General features: G+C 43.8%; 1 protein-coding gene across 11 annotated transcripts in view; it reads right to left on the bottom strand.

The window, feature by feature from the left end:
- The window catches only part of LOC112247727 (liprin-alpha-2-like), a 227,278-nt gene extending 210,791 nt beyond the window's left edge, over nucleotides 1-16,487 (bottom strand). For all 11 annotated transcript variants that reach the window (XR_006078905.1, XR_006078906.1, XM_042297965.1 and 8 more), the window contains exons 1-2: nucleotides 16,168-16,487; nucleotides 8,610-8,864 (exon numbers count right to left, since the gene is read on the bottom strand). Coding sequence is in view for 9 of the 11 variants with exons in the window: in XM_042297965.1 (XP_042153899.1) it covers nucleotides 8,610-8,858 (249 nt within the window). In the remaining 2 variants the exon portion in view is untranslated. The remainder of the gene's footprint in view (nucleotides 1-8,609; nucleotides 8,865-16,167) is intronic.
- Nucleotides 16,488-22,238: the final 5,751 nt, after the last annotated feature.

Raw genomic sequence — 22,238 nt, 5'->3', positions numbered from 1 at the left:
TCTTCCAACAAGACAATGATCCAAAACATAAAGCAAAATCTACAATGGAATGGTTCAAAAATAAACATATCCAGGTGTTAGAATGGCCAAGTCAAAGACCTGAATCCAATCGAGAATCTGTGGAAAGAACTGAAAACTGCTGTTCACAAATGCTCTCCATCCAACCTCACTGAGCTCGAGCTGTTTTGCAAGGAGGAATGGGAAAAAAATTCCGTCTCTCGATGTGCAAAACTGATAGAGACATACCCCAAGCGACTTACAGCTGTAATCGCAGCAAAAGGTGGCGCTACAAAGTATTAACTTAAGGGGGCTGAATAATTTTGCACGCCCAATTTTTCAGTTTTTGATTTGTTAAAAAAGTTTGAAATATCCAATAAATGTCGTTCCACTTCATGATTGTGTCCCACTTGTTGTTGATTCTTCACAAAAAAATACAGTTTTATATCTTTATGTTTGAAGCCTGAAATGTGGCAAAAGGTCGCAAAGTTCAAGGGGGTCGAATACTTTCGCAAGGCACTGTATAACAAAGTATTGAGATAAACTTTTGTTATTGACCAAATACTTATTTTCCACCATAATTTGCAAATAAATTCATTAAAAATCATACAATGTGATTTTCTGATTTTTTTTCTCTAATTTTGTCTGTCATAGTTAAAGTGTACCTATGATGAAAATTACAGGCCTCTCTCATCTTTTTAAGTGGGAGAACTTGCACAATTGGTGGCTGACTAAATACTTTTTTGCCCCACTCTACATATTCAATCGCTCCCTATCCTAGTCTGTTGTCCCCACATGCTTCAAGATACCATTGTTCCTGTAGACAAGAAGTCAAAGATAACTGAACTAATTGACTACTGCCCCGTAGCACTCACTTCTCTCATCATGAAGTGCTTTGAGAGACTAGTCAAGGATCATATTACCTCCACCTTACTGGCCACCCTAGACCCACTTCAGTTTGCATACCGCCTCAACAGGTCCACAGACGACGCACCATTACACTGCCCTATCGCATCTGGACAAAAGGAATACCTATGTAAGAATGCTGTTCATTGACTACAGCTCAGCATTCAACACCATAGCACCCTCCAAGCTCATCATCAAGCTAGAGGCCCTGGGCCTCAACCCCGCCCTGTGCAATTGGGTCCTGGACTTTCTGAGGTGGTGAAGGTAGGAAACAACATCTCCACCCTGCTGATCCTCAACACTGGGGCCCCACAAGGGTGCATGCTCAGCCCCCTCCTGTACACCCTGTTCACCCATGACTGCGTGGCCATGCACACCTCCAACTCAATCATCAAGTTTGCAGATGACACAACAGAGGTAGGCTTGATTACCAACAACAACCTCTCACTCAATGTCAACAAAACAAAGGAAATGATCGTGGACTTCAGGAAACAGCAGAGGGAGCAGCCCCCTATCCACATCGAAGCGACATAAGTAGAGAAGGTGGTAAGTTAAGTTCCTCGGCGTACACATCACAGACAAACTGAAATGGTCCACCCAAACAGACAGTGTGGTGAAGAAGGCGCAGCAGCACCTCTTCAACCTCAGGGGGCTGAAGAAATTTGGCTTGACACCCAAAACCCTGACAAACTTTTACAGATAGACAATCGAGAGCATCCTGTCGGGCTTTATCACAGCCTGGTATGGCAACTGCACCGCCCTCAACCACACGGCTCTCTAGAGGGTGGTGCGGTCTGCACAACGCATCACCGGGGGCAAACTACCTGCCCTTCAGGACACCTACACCACCCAATGTCACAGGAAGGCCAAAAAGATCATCAAGGACAACAACCACCCGAGCCACTGCCTGTTCGCCCCGCTATCACCCAGAAGGCGAGGTCAGTACAGGTGCATCAAAGCAGGGACCAAGAGACTGAAAAACAGCTTCTATCTCAAGGCCCCCCCATAGGGGGTGTAAAAGTTTCTCTCAAAGCACTGAGTTAGTGATGACTGTTAAACAGTCATCACTACCTCAGAGAGGCTGCTGCCTACATTGAGACCCAATCACTGGCCACTTTAGTAAATGGATCACTAGTCACTTTAAATAATGCCACTTTAATAATGTTTACAGATCTTACATTACTCATATCACATGTATATACTCTATTTTATACCATCTATTGCCCCTTTCCTATGCTGCTCGGCCATCGCTCATCCATATACTCATATGTACGTATTCTCATTCACCCCTTTAGATTTGTGTGTATAAGGTAGTTGTTGTGAATTTGTTAGATTACTTGTTAGATATTACTGCACTGTCAGAACTAGAAGCACAAGCATTTCGCTACACGCGCATTAACATCTGCTATCCATGTGTATGTGACTAATAAAATGTGATTTTGATTTGATTTGAAGAGAGCAGTGGTCCGCTGTAGCAGAGGTTTGGGAAAAAAATATCACAGGGATGAATGAATAAAAGAAGATGTGCTTTTGCATCGGGATGTTGAAATACTGCTTTTAAAGAGCACAGCAGAGGAATTTCTACAGTCTGTTTTAGCAGTCTAAGCTAACTAACCAATGACCCGAAGCTCATATGGGCATGATCAACCTTAGCATACTGAGTAAGGCAGGACTCCTACAGGTGCAGGAGTGCTGTCAAAGTCAGACAGTGTGGAGAGAGCAGGACACAGAACCACGGCCGTCTCTGCTCTGGGCAGCCAGTCAGTCCATGTTGTTTGGACGGCCATGACAGAGACACCAGAGAGAGAGAGCCTCCAGCAGGACCTGAGCCCACTGCCAGCTGGGTTTGTTGTGCTACCAGCTGAGCGTCCGTCCAAAGGCCCTCTCCCTCTCTCACTAGTCACCACAGTCTCGGGTGAGCGTGCCCGCCACGTGCTGCCCCTACAAAGGCAGCGGCGGCTTAACCATGCCATTAAAGTCAATGGCTTCTTGGCAGCCGGCGCTGCCTTGCATGGGTTCCAAGCGGGCATGAGCTGCCGACACAAAGGGAGCTAATGGCTGCCCACTGCCCACCACCGCTCCATGCCCCCCCCACCCCACCCCACCCCACACACCTCTGTTCTGGACCACAACACAACGGACGGCGGGATGGATGGAAAGAGGGATGTTGTTGCATTGTTATGCACAACGCGGATAGGATATGACCTCAAGGCGTGGAGGATGTCACTCCGATCAGCCAAACGTGACGTGACAAGGAACAGAGGAGTCGTGACCCTGACATAGAAATGGAGAGAGAGAGAGAAAGAGAGAGGGGGGGGGGGTGACTATAGGGAGGAGGGTTGGGAGGGGCCTAACTGAAGCCTGCTGCTACAGACCTCTCTGTTAGTAGAGAGAGAGATACCGGTGTGGCTCCACCACAAGCTACTGAATGAGGCCACTTCCATTTCTGAAAAAAGCCTCTCTACGCACATGCAAACACACACACAAACACAAACTCCCTCACCCGGCAGCTATCTCTCGGCCTCTTTAAGATCTACCCTAAATAATTATGTCTGCCAGCTTACTTAATTCCCTGCACTGCCTTGTAGTACTGAAAAAATCAATGGTTCAAAGTGCTTTGAAAGATACTACAAACATAACCAAGCACTGTCAAAATGATGCAACATATGACAGTCTACTACAGATATACACTGAGTGGACAAAACATTAAGGACACATTCCTAATATTGAGTTGCACCCCCCTTTGCCCTCAGAACAGCCTCAATTCGTCGGGACATGGACTCTACAAGGTGTCGAAAGCGCTCCATATTTGTCAGGTTGGCTGGATGTCCTTTGAATGGTGGACCATTCTCGATACACATGGGAAACTGTTGAGCGTGAAAAACTCAGCAGTGTTGCAGTTCTTGACAGAAACCAGTGTGCCTGGCACCAACTACCATACCCAGTTCAAAAGCACTTCAATCTTTTGTCTTGCCCATTTACGCACTGAATGGCACACTTACACAATCCATGTCTCAAGGCTTAAAAATCCTTTAACCTGTCTCCTCCCCTTTACACTGACTAAAGTGGATCTAACAAGTGACATCAATAAGGGATCATAGCTTTCACCTGGAATAACCTGGTCATTCTATGTCATGGAAAAAGCACGTGTTCTTAATGTTTTGTACACTGTTTTGTAAAAATCCGTTACCCCGTTCCTTGTCCAACAGACTCTCTCTCTCTCTCTGTACACGGAATCTTTATCAGTCATCCATTAAAATGGGAAACAGGAGCCAATCTTTCTCCTGGGTAAGAACCTCCCCACAATGACAGAGGTCCAAGTCCAACGAACTGCCTCATGAAGCATTAGTGTGATATTGATATCGCACAGGCTTATAAAAATGCTGCCACCACATTCATTAATGGAAGCATTTGTGCATGATGGGGGTAACATCAGGGGAGGGATCCAGATTGCCTGGTGACATCTCATTTAAAATGGGGCCTAGGAGCACCACAGACTAGTACGTCAACATCGCTGTCAGACAGTGACAAGCCGTACATCATTATCTGAGTTTTATCTGTGTTTTACTAGCAGAGGAAACGTCTGTCAGAAAACGTGGGATAATGGCAGAGCTATTTCATTTGGTCGCCATTTCATTTTCCGTCCCCAGACGTCTTCATCCGGGAATGAAGCGGCATAAATTGACTGACATGACGGGAAAGATACTACTACCACTGCTGCAGATGTACGCAGCAAGTTGGAGTTTGAAGTAGAGGTTGTAGCTGTAAAAACGTGTCCTGTGGAGCGCTGTGGCTATTTTAATATTTACCTGACTTTTCTTCTCATCAATCAGGGCAATGCATACTGACAACTGAACAGTGTTCCCAAACAGAGCACGACAAACCCTCAGCCTTTCATAAGGAACTGCGTGTTTTGGTCCAGGATCACCCTCTTTCACTTCCACCAGCCAGCCTCTCTACTGTACGGTATGCCGGTGTTATAATAGCAGCTGAAGAGGATGAGAGACTCCCTAAGGCAAAATATCCAGTTGGAGCGAGAATCCAAATAACCCTGAGTTCAAACACAGTCACATGAATGAATAAATCACAACACACACAGTCGTGGCCAAAAGTTTTGAGAATGACACAAATATTAATTTTCACAAAGTCTGCTGCCCCAAGGTCTTTAAATATTTTTGTCAGATGTTACTATGGAATACTGAAGTATAATTACAAGCATTTTATACGTGTCAAAGGCTTTTATTGACAATTACATGAAGTTGATGCAAAGAGTCAACTTCTGGGCCACATCCTGATTGATGGCAGCCCATTCTTGCATAATCAATGCTTGGAGTTTGTCAGAATTTATGGGTTTTTGTTTGTCCACCCGCCTCTTGAGGATTGACCACAAGTTCTCAATGGGATTAAGATCTGGGGAGTAATATTGATGTTTTGTTCCCCGAGCCACTTAGTTATCACGTTTGCCTTATGGCAAGGTGCTCCGTCATGCTTGAAAGGGCATTGTTCATCACCAAACTGTTCCTGGATGGTTGGGAGAAGTTGCTCTCGGGGGATGTCTTGGTACCATTCTTTATTCATGGCTGTATTCTTAGGCAAAATTGTGAGTGAGCCCACTCCCTTGGCTGAGAAGCAACCCCACACATGAATGGTCTCAGGATGCTTTACTGTTGGCATGACACAGGACTGATGGTAGCGCTCACCTTGTCTTCTCCGGATAAGCTTTTTTCCGGATACCCCAAACAATCGGAAAGGGGATTCATCAGAGAAAATGACTTTACCCCAGTCCTCAGCAGTCCAATCCCTGTACCTTTTGCAGAATATCAGCCTGGTCCTGATGTTTTTCCTGGAGAGAAGTGTCTTCTTTGCTGCCCTTATTGACACCAAGCCATCCTCCAAAAGTCTTTGCACTGTGCGTGCAGATGCACTCACACCTGCCTGCTGCCATTCCTGAGCAAGCTCTGTACTGGTGGTGCCCCGATCCCGCAGCTGAATCAACTTTAGGAGATGGTCCTGGCGCATGCGAGCATCCTGTCGGGCTTTATCACAGCCTGGTATGGCAACTGCACCGCCCTCAGCCACACGGCTCTCTAGAGGGTGGTGCAGTCTGCACAACGCATCACCGGGGGCAAACTACCTGCCCTTCAGGACACCTACACCACCCAATGTCACAGGAAGGCCAAAAAGATCATCAAGGACAACAACCACCCGAGCCACTGCCTGTTCGCCCCGCTATCACCCAGAAGGCGAGGTCAGTACAGGTGCATCAAAGCAGGGACCAAGAGACTGAAAAACAGCTTCTATCTCAAGGCCTACACCACCCATGCTGGACTTTCTTGGGCACCCTGAAGCCTTCTTCACAACAAATGAATCGCTCTCCTTGAAGTTCTTTATGATCCGATAAATGGTTGATTTAAGTGCAATCTTACTGTGAAGCCATTTTTGTGTAAAGCAATGATGACGGCACGTGTTTCCTTGCAGGTAACCACTGATGACAGAGGAAGAACAATGATTCCAAGCACCACCCTCCTTCTGAAGCTTACAGTCTGTTATTCAAACTCAATCAGCATGACATAGTGATCTCCAGCCTTTTCCTCGTCAACACTCACACCTGTGTTAATTAGAGAATCACTGACATGATATCAGCTGGTCCTTTTGTGGCAGGACTGAAATGCAGTCGAAATGTCGCAATTCATCTGGTCACTTTTCATAACATTCTGGAGTATATGCAAATTGCCATCATACAAACTGAGGCAGCAGACTTTGTGAAAATTTATATTTGTGTCATTCTCAAAACTTTTGGCCATGACTGTAAAGATGGAACATAGAAGCCACAGACTCACAGGGGATATACTGAACATACATCTACTGTGTAACCCTATGGCCGGGTCTGTAACCCTATGACCTGGTCTGTAACCCTATGGCCTGGCCTGTAACCCTATGAACTGGCCTGTAACCCTATGAACTGGTCTGTAACCCTATGACCTGGCCTGTAACCCTATGACCTGGCCTGTAACCCTATGACCTGGCCTGTAACCCTATGAACTGGTCTTTAACCCTATGAACTGGTCTGTAACCCTATGACCTGGTCTGTAACACTATGAACTGGTCTGTAACCCTATGAACTGGTCTGTAACCCTATGACCTGGCCTGTAACCCTATGACCTGGCCTGTAACCCTATGACCTGGCCTGTAACCCTATGACCTGGCCTGTAACCCTATGACCTGGCCTGTAACCCTATGAACTGGCCTGTAACCCTATGAACTGGTCTGTAACCCTATGACCTGGTCTGTAACCCTATGACCTGGCCTGTAACCCTATGAACTGGTCTGTAACCCTATGAACTGGTCTATAACCCTATGACCTGGCCTGTAACCCTATGAACTGGTCTGTAACCCTATGAACTGGTCTGTAACCCTATGAACTGGGTCACCTATAAAGATTAATGGTTCATATCTAGGTTATATCAATTCTAAGAAAATACATTTAAAATGTTCCAGAGGTAAAACCAGATTATTATGGTATTATAAGACCCGACAACCCCTTTTAAGTTAGTGTTTGCCTGGTGATCAAATCACAGCCAATACAGTCTGTGTGCTTTGTTTGTCTCTAAAACCATGTGGATTTACAGTCGGTATCGGCCAGCACCGCCTGTGAACAAAGTCCTCTTTTCTTCCAGTGAAACCTCAAGAGAAGCAGGGGGAACTTGTGACTACAATTACTGACACACTTTCTGCCAGCGAGATAATCTCTACTTTAATAGGAAATATTAGGCAAGCCCTTATTTGCCCATGTCGCTGGCAAACGAACAACCAATGAACAAACCAGACCCAAAATGTCAGCGCAATTCCATTCCATTTCACTGCTCCTCACTGTATTGCAAGTGTTGTTTTTATTGCCATGGGAGGACTATGGATGAATGCATTTACATTACAGTTCTTTAGCAGATGCTCTTATCCAGAGGGACTTACAGGAGCAATTAGGGTTAAGTGCCTTGCTCAAGGGCACAGACAGATTTTTCACCTAGTCAGCTCGGGAATTCGAACCAGCGACCTTTCAGTTACTGGCCCAACGCTCTTAGCAGCTTGGCTACCTGCCGCCCTTGAAACTAATATTGTGTAGCAGCTCACTTTCAATGACATGACTATTGCAAGAGATATCATTTGTACTGCTCTAATTACGTTGGTAACCAGTATATAATAGCAATAAGGCACCTCGGGGTTTGTGGCATGCTTTGCGCCGTTCCTAAGAACCGCCCTTAGCCGTGGTATATTGGCCATGTACCACACCCCCTCAGTCTTTATTGCTTAAATATAGAAATTGGACCATACTGTATGGTATGTGCAATGAATATTCAACCCTTCTCATCTCTGAAGTGGAAGGAATAACCTTGATGGACCACCCAACTCCTAGTTGTAACCTAGCTGTATCACATGGTCCAGAACACCAGAACATAGTGCTCAACACACATGGAAGGAATTGACTCCTATGCTGTACAATACCTGTGGCAGAGCGGAGCTAAGAAAATGTGCACAGTTGTGTTCTATCAATTTCTATGCGTTTTACCTCAGAATAGAATTGGACCATACAGTATGGGCATTGTACACACAACCACTGTCATCTCCAATAGCCATGAAGGACCTTCATGTTACTGTATGCTTAACATACATTAAGAAGGAAGAGGCTTCTGGGTGTAACGGTATGTTACCTGTGGCAGGGCGGAGCTGAGCTGGCGCTGCAGTGAGTCCCGGTCGTAGATAACGTCCTCCAGGTGCTGCTGGGACATCCCCAGGCTCTCCTGGGTCTCCCTCAGCGTGTCCAACAGGCGGTCTCTCTCATCCAGCATGTTGACCATCAGCTGCTCAAAGTGGGAGTCTGGGTCCGAGGTACTGCTCTGGGAGCCCCGCTGGCTCAGCGCCGTGTCCTCGCTGATGGTGGGCATCACCTCGCACATCATCTCACCCTGGGTGGGGGGAAGGGGTCAAAGGTTAGCCAGGTCAGAGGGTGATGCTCAGTGGTTGTTCTATGTGAGGTAGGGCTAGGGAGTTTTATTGTGATGTTGTTCCAGGAAAACATCTTGGATCTTACAACAGTCTAATGATCAAGTCATAAACCTGTACATAAAACTGATGTTTTAAGTGATGATTAGGTGATTCATTCTGTGTTTCAGTCATAAAAAATACAAAGATCTCGACCAGAAATAGAGATGATGTAGTCCTACACTTTCAGAGCTGCAGCACTGTGAGCCTCCATCTCATCTAGAGGCAGCATGAACCCTGTGTTTCCTGTGTTTACAAAGCCTTGATTGGTGTCACCTTCCCTCAGACTCAAAGACACCAGAGACATGACACGAGGGATGACAGAGGACAGGATCTCCACTGTAGGGGGCCAGACAGCTTAGAGACCTCTGGGCCTCAGTGACCTCCTGCTTAGGGCAGGGAGATTCTCTTGGCAAGAACGTGTGTGTGTGTATGAGAGAGAGAGAGAGGACAGACAGACAGACAGACAGACAGACAGACAGACAGACAGACAGACAGACAGACAGACAGACAGACAGACAGACAGACAGACAGCATGGCTCCACATCTCTCCAGTGTTTCAAGGCTGTGTCAACGTCTTTGGAGGCTAGCCATTCGTTCTGCCCTAGTTTTAACACTCATACTATTTTATGGGCCAGCCTGTGTCTGGTTGCATAATGCAGCAGATCTATACTATTGTGAATATCTGAAGCTATAGCATTCCTAGGAGGTTTTGGCTGATCTTTGCCTTCCACCTCCACCAGTCTGTACCTTGCCAGCTGTGTCCACAACTTCACAGAAGCAGATGTTGACCTATGACAACACAGCTCTTTAACCATCCCCATTACTCACCACATTAATGCACGCATGAAACAACCCTACATACAGTATCTTAAACCCGCATTCACACTGTCCTCTTGTCCAACATTCCATCACTTCAGCAGAGACATGAACCACAGACACTACAAATGTGATGTCACAGAGACACAGACCGATAGACAGACCTATGGTCAGTCCCCTCGCCATCGATGGGTAGCCTATATAATGGCAAGTCTGTCTCTCAGCAGCCTCTCCTAGCAGGAGTCTGGGGTCTCAGCGCAGGCCCCGGCACACAGCCAGCCTCCCACCGCCTCCCGTTCAGACACCATCCGTTACCATTTAAACCTGAGAGACCAGACTAGACTGGAGAGCTGGAGTCCGTGATGATCATGCGGTCCAGCTGTATAGTAAAACCCTACTGTTCCAAACACAGGTTGTGTACAGCGGAGGACCTAACTACAGATGCTCATAGGGTTCATGTCTTTAAACAGGAAGAGAAGAAACAATTGAGTGTCGCACACTGTTATCACACAATAATAACTCGTAATTTAATGACACCAATTAGACTTGATTACAGCTCATTCAACTTATTGTCTCAGCAACACAGAAACAGGCGATCGGTCCCCATCTCATCCTCAAAGAAAACACAAAAAATTCCACCAATGGATTTTCCCATTTCTACAACTATGTTAAAGTAGATTTCGGTTGGCTACTTGGACAAACGATTTTCTCCCATGGCGACAACTGTATGTTGTCGCTACGCAGCGGCACACCTATATAAGCTGTGAATTCTACCAAGTACAGTGGCAGGCGGGCGGGAGGGGGGCAGGGACAGGGGTTTGAGTTAGTGTGTGTTGGCTTATGAACCCCATGGCTTCTTAAACTAACATAGAACACACAGTGAGCATTGTTTAGTGTCTCTGACAGTGTTTGTAGTGGACTGCTTCTTATTGCCATGCACCGTAGTGTGAACGTGATGCAGTGGTTTAAGATACACCCAGGACAGAGCTAACAGCTTTCATGTCACCGTCTAAGGGGTATAGTCACATGAAACAGACAGAAATGTGTGTACTGCTGTGTGTAGCATAGTGATACTCTCAGAGGCCTACAACCTAGTCTGACCATATCTGTATATTACACTATCATGGGCCAGATATGAGGCTGTTATCAACATGTCGTCAATAAAAAACAACTCTATAGCCAATTCAATCCTTTATTTTGACCTTTATGTCAGAATAACCACACGCAATAACGAGACAAACCAGAACAAATGGACGTGGAGTCTATAAATGCAGTACAGAAAACAAGGCAGGTTAAGTCGATAGAAAGTATATTAAAAAAAATAAGACCAGCGCGACCGCTTCAGCGCCCATTTCTAACTACCCCATAAAACCACTAAAATGCAAGGACAAGGATGAAATGGAATGATATCAAATCAGAGAGAGGGGATGAGACGCTCAATAGAACACATTCTGCAGCACAGAGGCGGCGGGGAGGTGGGAGGAACGTGCACTGGCAGGATCAATGGGTCTTGCTCCCTGTGCCATATGCCAATTAATGAATTATTCAGAGGGATTGGAGGGCTGGGTAACCTTCCCAATCAGTGCAGTGCCCCCCTCCTGTCTTCCAACCCCCACCACTACCGATTCCATCTAACCCCACTGCAGCCCTCTAGAGTGGTGTATGGGGGGCAGACTGCCACCTTCTGTGGTGCATCCACGGAAAATGATAGAGGCCTCAAGTGAACAAAAGTCAGTTTAAGCGTGGGCAGCGCCATTGAGGGCTTCCACCATTTTAAAGAGGTCAAAGTAGCCAACTGGGTGTGGATTCCTATGGGTTGTAGCCTCTTTGGCGCTGCCAATGCTGCCACAGACGCTATAATGCCTCCAGATATAAAGAGGAGTCCTCTATCTATCTCTATGGGCGCCTCACACTCAATACAGTCAAAGCCTTCCTGAACCCTTGTGGTGACAACTGTAGGATTCTACATTCTGTTTATGAAGTTGTAAGATTGGAACCGCCATCGGGAGTATCACTGTACTGTATATGAATTGCCATCATGCATCTTCGAGGAATTATCTTAGATATTTAATTGAATATTTACTGACTATGGAGCTCAGAAAACAGAAAATCTTCACAAATGAAAAGTCATGAGAAATATTACAGCGCAGCAGGTGGCTAAACATCCACATTGGAACTGGGACCGAGGCACTTACAAATGTTCGACCCAATGGTCCTGCACTAACCACTCCACAAATCAGCAAGTTCCCTCTAACTTCCTGAATGGCCTGACTTTAATCGAATTAATGGGGACAATTCAATGTGTAGATGTTAGATAAGGAGCTCCACAACGGCAACACAAGGGCCTGGTTCAGAGTGATACAGCCAAGTGTGGCTATTCAGCACTGTTCTCAACACCCAGGAACATGGGAAGATGTGTAGAGAGGGATGAAAGAAATCAACTGAAGCCTATACATCAGGGTGAAATCCCATCAGAGACACACTGTGGCCTTATTATCAGTAATATTAGAATGCTATAATTTGAACGATTTGGTTCTGACACTCATCAGAAATTACATACAGGTAGGTCTTATTAACAGGTTATGACAAACTTTTTTTTTTAAATATGTCAATAATTTGACTGTGTCAGTAATTTCCTGTGTACCAAACAGTCCTCTGTACCTACGTTACAGAGGGCATGCTAAAGAAAAACACATGTTGATGAGTCACATTCAACTAGACACCTAGTAAACTGAAACACATTTCTACGGTGTGAAATATTAGCTGAGTCAAGATCAATCGTTTCCATTCTTCGCCATGTGAATGACAAGGAGGTGGAGAGCTGTTGTGTGAGGAACAACGCCAAGACTTACATCAGCACAACATGCACTCGACCAGGGGTTCCCATTTTGATATCAAAGCATTTGTAGAAGAAGAAGTTATGTACTGTAATCCAATGTTTACTTTTTTAACTGAGGCTATGACAGTCTATTACAAATCAGTCTGGCAGTACCTTTTCACAGTATTTCAATCTGAAGGAAGTCTGGTTTGAAGTGACTGAAATGCATCAGAAAGGCTGTTGTGTATTTGATGAGCTTGTACCTTTCCTCTGTATAGTATATTTTATGTGGCATTGTGTACAAATGTTCCCTCCAATTGTTTAGGCCACTGAGCAAATTTGAGGTATTCTGAAACTCCAACGTTATGAGAATTTTGTGCAACTTTCAGCGCTTACAGTGAACACTGATGCTGTATCCATACCGTTTTAGACATTAGCCAAAAGGCTATTGTGGCTATTTGAGCATAATGTAGGTCTACCAACAAAACTAATGGAGCAAATCCAGTTACATTTTCACATGGAAATAGCTTTTGATTTCTATGATATAGCCTACAGTAGCCTATATGTGGTGTTCAATGCAGGCCTACATTGTATGGGACTTTAAAAAAACATTTTTTACATTATGAAGGGCTTGAAATTAATTAAAATTTGCTTTACTTAGTCTGTAACACCATGGGCCTGTAAATTGCATTGTGTTGTATGATGCAAGAAACCACTTTACAAATTAAAATGTATTATTATTACCATACAGATAATTAGATAATGTAGTTCTCCCTCTGCCTATTGGCTTATTTACATATTCAAGCCTGCGTCAAAATACAACACTGCCCCTTTATTTCGTTTTTGATTTAATCTTTATTTAACTAGGCAAGTCAGTTAAGAACACATTCTTATGCCAACGACAGCCTACCCGGCCAAATGGGGCCAATTGTGCGCTGCCCTATGGGACTCCCAATCACAGCCAGTTGTGATACAGCCTGTATTCGAACCAGGATCTGTAGTGATGCCTCTAGCACTGAGATGCAGTAAATTAAGTAATAAGGCCCGAGGAGGTGTGGTATATGGCCAATATACCACAGCTAAGGGCTGTTCTTATGTACGACGCAACACAGAGTGCCTGGACACAGTCCTAAGCTGTGGTATATTGCCAATATATCACAAACACCCGAGGTGCCTTATTACTATTATAAAACTGGCTACCAATGTAATTAGAGCAGTAAAACTAAATGTTTTGTCATACCCGTGCTATACGGTCTGATATATCAGGGCTGTCAGCCAGTCAGCATTCAGGGCTCGAACCACCCAGTCTATAATGTTGATTCGACCACAGAAAAAACGTTGATGTATATGGGGCAAACTCAGTGAAGTTCAATCTCTTGTGTCTCTCCACGGTCAGGCATTTCTTCTGCGCAGCAGTCCTGGAGGAAGTGTGCGCAGCTTAGAGGGTACATTGGTGCTGACTAAAGGCAAATCTACTTTTAAATAATGTCCATGTTTGATTTCTTGGCATGTGCCTAGGCCTAATGTGCAGCAGTGGAATGCTTTGGTGATCTTAAGTGTATCGGAAAACTATTAAGTCACACTCACTCATTCTCACTTTGGCACCTGTAGCACTTGGACAGGTGGAAACAGATGACACAGCAGTTTTGTGAATGAGGGAGAAGACAGAGAATTCCCATTCATATGACAGCCTATACCCGCAAATACACTTCAGACAACAATGCTGTTGGCTGCCAAAAAGACAGCCATTCAGCCCCTTCCAATGCAATCACTGCAACAGAACCCTAGTCTCTTGAGAAGCAGGTTCACAGAACATTAGCATGGTTGATGATGGAAGATCCCTCACATTTAAACAATACTCAATCCACTGCAAGTCTAGGACCTCTCCGTATGTTTAATGAGTCAGAAATTCACAAGGCAAGGACTGCCTGGTTTCCTGACATGAAATCAATTTCATCTGACCATGCCACTGAGCTCACTACATTGTGGGTGTAATATAACCCAACGTAGACACAAATGTAGGGCAAAGGACCTGTGAGTGGCTGATTCATTGAGTAAAGCCTCACGTCTCCCCACCGCCCCACTGACTCTCACAACTAGTGAATGGGCTGCCGACTGGGATGGGGATGAGAAGGGGGGGTTGAGTGTAGAGTTTCACCCAGCACGCTGTCATTAAGGAGCAGGAGAGAATGGGCAGAGGAGGGTTTACATGTGTATGTATGTGTATGTGTGTGTATGTAAACCAGTGTTGCCTGAGCACGGCCTCACCTATACCCCAACCCCCTACAGCAAGGTCATGCAAACAATCAATCGATGGAGATGAATAAGAACACAGATAGAACTGGGCCAAAAAGACAATGAAGGCCAGATCTGATTTGCAGCCGGTCGCCTGGGTCAGTCTGACATCGTTTCAATGGCAAAGCTGGGCATTTTATGCTACCTTTACTTTGGCGTCTGGCAATTATGCAAATTGGGCCATAAATTAAATGAAATTATAATTTTATAGACATAAAGGCCGCTCTTTCTCTCTGCCTGTTACTACCGGTCGCCCTCTGCATGATCCCATGTAGCAATAAGTGCTGTTCTCTCACCAGACATATTAAGCACAGTGTATTTGCATGAAGGAGGTACATCAGAGGGAAATAAACTCAGTTGTATACTCATTAAGGTGACATGATTATCTTACTATAATCACTGGTCTACGTTAGACGTGCACATGGATCCAGCAGGACGGGCACCCAAAGGAGCATCAGACAACATGAGCAGAGCATATGTAATAATGGTATGGCTTGTACATGTGGTTTCACCTGTCATTTTCGACATTGACATCGCAGTGACAAAGAGCATGACGATAGAATTGGCATAATTGAATGAGATGTTAATGTGTTATAATTACTGAGTCAAGGGCATATATGTGATTTAATTTGGTATTCATCCATCTATTAGTGTGTGTGTGTGTGTGTGTGTGTGTGTGTGTGTGTGTGTGTGTGTGTGTGTGTGTGTGTGTGTGTGTGTGGCAGAAGGAGCCTGAATGTTCAATCTTCACTCATTCCTCAGATGTGAATAGTATTCACTGCTAATATAGAGGAGGGGCACATATTCTACTCATGACAGCCCTCTCATTGTTCTATTACTCAGAAACATATGACATGCGCGGAATAGTGAGCTAATTTCATCTTTGCACAGTAACATTGTTTTCCATGCTCTTTAATGATAATTGTGGAGAATCCTTGGCCATTTTTTAGTGCATTACATCATGCATGCATCTCCATCCCGCCCCCTTTAACTATCTCTTTCGCTACACTCTGACAGTGTCCGGATTTTCTGTAGCTCTCCACTATACTATAGGCATTGGTTACATACTAACGCAAAATGTAGGCTATGGGCACGTCCGTTTATATTTAGTAGGCTACTCCAACATCTTTCACATCATTAACTAAGTTGAGGGTGAGAGGTTGCCTATTTCTAAATCACCTTGGGCGCGCTCTCTGTGCAAAACAGCAGGTCGTGGGGTGCAATCATTATCTCGACAGACAATTGGTAAAACAATCAATGACATTCTATTCGCCCACAACAGTTTCCATACTTACGTTTTTTTCCTTTAGGCTAACGTTACTGTATGTAGGCTCCTTCAATGGATCAATGACAACTGCGGTCTCCGTGAGCTAACGAAATCGCACAGCTGGGACCATTAGCGGCCAATCCAGTCCTAGGATGAAGCTCCAATGGCAAAACGCAGCGACAAGAAAGCTCCGATGAAATGTGCGGAGGCATAAACCGCTGGCATTTTCAAAAACTTGAAATTGCCCTGTTCCGTGGTGACATTTGGTTCTCCAGATATACCCATTGGTAAAAATATGGCATGTTACAAATTCCTGATGCGAGAAGAAGAGTCGGTAAAGACCATTGTTTCAACTGGCGGAGGGGAGGTGTGCTGTATCTTAAAGTTGCAGTTGTTCAATTCTCTGCTCACCAGAATATGTTCACGATACATAGAATTTGTGTATCAATTATATTTTTTTTCTTGAATGAAAAATACAAGTTGTATTTAAAAGTAGAATAGCCTAATGCGTAATGGCCACCCTAATGCTATGCATTCTGATGCTAAATTACATTTGTAAGTGTCAGGAATTTGCAACATGACTGTATGATATGGAATCCATATTGTGTTAACATTACATATATAAATATCCATTTTAAAAATACAGTCATCATATTGTCACAGCCTAATGTTATGTCATTTAACATGTATTTTCATTAGTCCAGTTAGCCTATTGAAAACACACATCACAGTTTTACAATCGGATCGATGCATTCACAAAAAAATATTCCCTCCACTTCCCTGCGATCTCACCTTTCCCTTTCACAGAGATGGTTTCTGCCAGGCTCGGAATAAATTGTGTAGTAATCGAGCCTGTGCTTCCAATTATGTTTACATCTCCCCAGACGACTGCAACGTTGACCATATCTTTAGTTGTTGCTCTTTAAACCTACAACATTTTGCCCGAGATATTAGGCTCTGTGGAGCATTTATTGGGCACGCAGTAAAAGTTTTATTTTTAATGAAGACACCACTGAGGACGTTCCTACAGGTAGAAGTGCCAGTCTGCCACTGACAGATGTTAGACCGGACAGACATGGTAATGTAAGATGAGGAGGGAAATTATGCGCAAAAGACACAAATTCCACTTTTCCTCTGCTCTCCTAAAAAAACGAGGGGTTCCAAAAATGTCTTACCTTCATGGATGTTACAAACATTGTCATGCAAACTGTGACTGTGAGTCTGTGATTTGAGATTCTTCCATCATTTATCTCATCATCTGATTAAACACACACGGTTGTATTTAGCAATTGGTGAATAGCCTTAGGTTACCTTATAAGGATGTCTAGTAAGCACTATAGGCCTACAGTGCTCTCGAGCAGCATTACCCTCTTGAATGCCTCTATCTTTCTGCTCTATGACGCGGGTAAAGAATGGAAAGAATGTGGGACCAGTAGCCTGCAGTAGGTCGATTGTGTCTTTCAAAATAGCAGTTTCATTTGATCATATATGTAATATTCATATGTGTAAACATACTGAATTGTAATCGGATGCATTTTACTGCCATATCATACTGTGCTATGATTGTTTAAGACCACCCAAATGGTTAGGTCATGGGCAGTTTGATCCTGGTTGGCAATAAGTGAACATGCCAGTTATAGCTACCTAATAAAGAGCTACGTTAAGAAATATCCTGTAGTACTGCATTTTATTATTTTGTACAAAGTGTGCAAAACAAGACAATATAAACCATATTGCTAGAGCATACCAAGACTATACTGCAATCTGTGTACATTAGTAGTCTTTAAATATGTATTCATTAGCTATGAATTTATATGTTATGCTTATTAATGTGTTATGAATGAAGCCCCCTAACAGAATATAAAATCATCTAACAAGGTGTCCTTCACTACAATATGGCCACAGAGCAATATCAGTAGTTTTCCAGTCTCCTTTTCTCAAATAGTGAATGTATGGTTGCAATAAAACTGAATGCAATGTCAAGTTCATTCATTTGAAAATGTCACCCAGAGACAAGGCCATACTTCATCTTGTATTTGTAAATCATTTTTCCCTCTGAAGTTTGTTGAGCAATCTTGTGATTGAAAATATACAATCAAAATTGAGGGTCTGAATTTATAACAGGGCCTGTTTACCGATAGCTAGAAACATCAATATGGCCAAATAGGAAACAAATGTAGCTACGAATTCAAACTCCCCTGGACTGGCCTTACCTTTTCTATATATCTTTATGTTCTCTGTTTTAAGCTACTTTGACTTATATTTGCTGACAGTCAACTTGATGAATCCATAGAGCTGTCAAGCGAGCATCTAACAGTATTTGCTTTACAGGTTATCAGGTACCATTTTATTTCTGTGATTTCCATCTACACAATTAAATCATATAATGTCCAGAGCAATCCAAAACACTTCACAAAAAGAAGTCAAACGCAGGCTTCAACAATCGCTCAAACAGACTAGCTTTGAAAATGCAATGAAAGCCACTCTCTTATGTAGCTACGTTGCAGCCACACACGGGTCATCGCTTACCTGATCTCTATGGGGGCTATAGTGAGCAGTAACAGTAACACAATGTTCCAGCTTATCAAATATTAAAGTAGTTTAGGAGAGGTTGATGATCCAAGTATAATTTTGCTTTGTAAAACAAGCATTCTCACAGAGCAAGTTATAAATGTTTTAACACAGTCCAGCTGCTTTGTGTTTTATGGGTATTCAATTACTAGTGTTGAGAGATCATTAAAGAAGCCTATTATGTTCATAAAGTATGGCTGCAGGGTTTCCCACAGACCTTAAAGGGACATTAAAGACATTTCTTTATGATTTCACATTGCACTGAGTTGTGTGTATTTAAATAAACAAATACACATGAATTTGAACCAAGGTCTGGTGTTCATGCAACAAGTGGTGTTCGAACAGTAGTGGCATGCAGTGATGTCAACTTACCCACAAGATTTGATGCAGGACCTGCCTTTGTTTTCAATGGCCTATCCACAACCTTCATTAGCTTGATTAACAAAGCTGGCTCTGGACCAGTGCCTCAGGGCACTTCCCGTCTCCACCGCTGGTAATGTAGGAGACACGGTCTGGAGTCACCAAACAGGCTGAGTGTGGTGTCGCTGTCCATGGTGCTGAATCTGGCATGAATTCAGGCAGCTCTTTCAGCTTGTCTGGTACACTGTCCTGAGTGTGGTGTCCATGTCAGTGGTGCTGAATCTGGCATGGATTCAGGCAGCTCTTTCAGTTTGTCTGATACACTGTCCTGAGTGTGGTGTCGCTGTCCATGGTTCTGAATCTGGCATAGACTCAGGCAGCTCTTTCGGTTTACAGCTTGTGCGGTACACTGTACTGCAGCTCATGGGGGCATCGTGTTGGTCAAAGTTGACCCATTTTGCATACCCCACCACACCATGAGACATACTGTATATGTCAATTCAGATTTTTTTAAACGCAAATGATCTAAAAACGTGTCAACTCTTTTTTTCATATTCCCATATGTTGTAGCTTAGAGCCTATTTTACGTCATCTGAGGTTTTTGGGTTGTGCCTGCCATTGGTTGAGACAACATTCTCTTGAAACAGAGTGGGTGTCATGTTTTGGCTGATAATGTACTAAAATGGCACTGAGCATTTCTACAATGGGCAAGTATGGAAGGTTTTGTTCAAATCAAAAAGGGGTGTTGACAAAAAGTGATTGAATTCAAATGGACCCCATACCCATCATGTGTTATGTCCCCAGTCTAAGTCCCTGCTCCATTCCAGTCATAGCTGTGAGTGTTGTTATGTGCTGTCGAGTAGCTCTCCATTGGCCTCCAGCTCTCTGGCTGCTGAGATTGAGACCACCTTTACCTCCTGCTGAGAGACACTGGATTCTGAGGAAACTATGAGGAGGAGAACCAAGATGAGAGAGAGGAAACCTTCCATGCCTCTGAACACTATGAGAGCCACTGACAGAGGGTTGTTATATACATTTTACATTTGAGTCATTTAGCAAACACTATTATCCAGAGTGATTTACAGGAACAATTAGGGTTGTTCAAGGGCACAGGCACATGTTTCAACTAATCGACTAGAGGTTCAAACCAGGAACCTTTCGTTTACCGGCCCCAACGCTCTTAACCGCTAGGCTACCTGCCGCCCATACAGTGGAGGGATTATCTGTGTCCGCTATGAGACTGCAAAAGGGGCCTATTTTATCACATTCATGTCACTGCTAACATTGCTGTATTGTGTCAGAAACAGGGTTTAACACTACTGAAGTCCATAGTAGCACCAGACTCAACATACTGTACATTAGAAGAACTGTGGCTTTATCCTCACTGTTCATCCATCTCTTGTAGTGAAAGGTAAACGTCATGTGTTGAAGTAACATATTGGGTGACTGACACAATAAAGAACTGAGCTTACATTTCTATTCCCACCTTGAGCATAGAAATCAACTGGAGAGCACGGCTAAGGCTGAGCATACGCCTCCTTGCAGAGATACTGGGTTTAGGCCATGCTCACAAGTGCACATGGACTGTAAGAGGAGAACTAAGACATATGGAGAGGTTAACCATGGATGAACGCTGAGCTCTCATTGGTCCTTGCATAATAATGGTTATATCACATCGCTTTATCACTTAGCACTATTTGCAGTAAGGTGGTTGTATTTTAAGTCAGATGTCTGCTCTTTTGGGTTCTCTTCTAGTTTATTGATCCATTGTAGTGGGTTGGTGGGTGGGTGGTGTGTGTGTGTGTGTGTGTGTGTGTGTGTGTGTGTGTGTGTGTGTGTGTGTGTGTGTGTGTGTGTGTGTGTGTGTGTGTGTGTGTGTGTGTGTGTGTGTGTGTGTGTGTGTGTGTGTGTGTTTGTGTGTGCGTGTGTGAGACAAGCATGACATCATGGGATAGTTGCACATTAATTCCCCTGGAGGAGAGTAAAGCATGTCTGTAGCTCAGAGCCCAGGATGCAGCTAGTTGTACATGGATGATCCTGACATTATCTGGATGATTCAAACCTGCCAATGAAGCCAAAGGGTGTCATGAAGGACCTTTATTTCCTATAGTAATGCCGTATGTCTCTCGTGGTTCCCCGTTGGACACTGAAGCTGTAAGAACAAAACAATGAAAGAGACAGATCGTACCATTAATTTAAGTCTGTGGAAATAGTCCTCTGCCTACATACAGTGGAAATAGACCTATGCCTAGATACAGTGCATTTGAAACTATTTCGATCCCTTTTTTCCATATTTTGTTACATTACAGCCTTATTCTAAAATAGTTTTTTCCCTCATCAATCTACACACAATACCCCATAATGACAAAGCAAAAACAGTTTAGATTTTTTTACAAATGTATTAAAAAAATAATATTAATAATAATGTTTTACAACATCCTCACAGTAATGACACACCAAGTGTCACGACTTCTGCCGAAGTCGGTCCCTCCCCTTGTTCGGGCGGCGTTCGGCGGTCGACGTCACCGGTCTTTTAGCCATCGCCGATCCACTTTTCATTTGTTTTGTCTTTGTTTTCTACACACCTGGTTTCTATTCCCCAATTACATGTTCATTATTTAACCCTCCATTTCCCACATGTTAGTATGTGTTTTTATTGATTGTTCATGGCGGTACTTGTCAGCTGGTTATGTTTGCCGGGTTATGTATTTACGCCCGTTATTTTCGAGTGACCGGTATTTCTCCGCACTTTGAGTATTGTCTGTATACTGGTGCTGTCGTGGAATTAAATACCTTGTACACTCATTTCTGCTCTCCTGCGCCTGATTCACTGCACCAGTTAACCACCGCCTGACACCAAGTGATAAATAAAAAATATAAAGTACAATAAAGAGACAACCTGTTGGGCCAATCAAATTTGATCCTCCTCTTCTTCACATAAAGCGCAAACATCATCATACTTCCCAGCGTCTCCCATTGGTCATGCAAATTAACCCGATTCATATGCAGCGTTTGCTGCTATCTACTGACAATCTCAATGTTTTGCTACTGGAAAGGCAGCCAGTATTTAAGATAACAAAAACCGTCTTTTCCAGTTTCAAATGTCTCATGGTAAGGTGAGGTATGCAAAATGGGTCAACTTTGACCACCTCTATCTACTGAATGTTT

This window comes from Oncorhynchus tshawytscha, linkage group LG15 (assembly GCF_018296145.1).
Source record: "Oncorhynchus tshawytscha isolate Ot180627B linkage group LG15, Otsh_v2.0, whole genome shotgun sequence".
In the NCBI taxonomy this organism is placed as follows: domain Eukaryota; kingdom Metazoa; phylum Chordata; class Actinopteri; order Salmoniformes; family Salmonidae; genus Oncorhynchus; species Oncorhynchus tshawytscha.
This window is presented reverse-complemented; position numbering and strand designations above follow the sequence as displayed.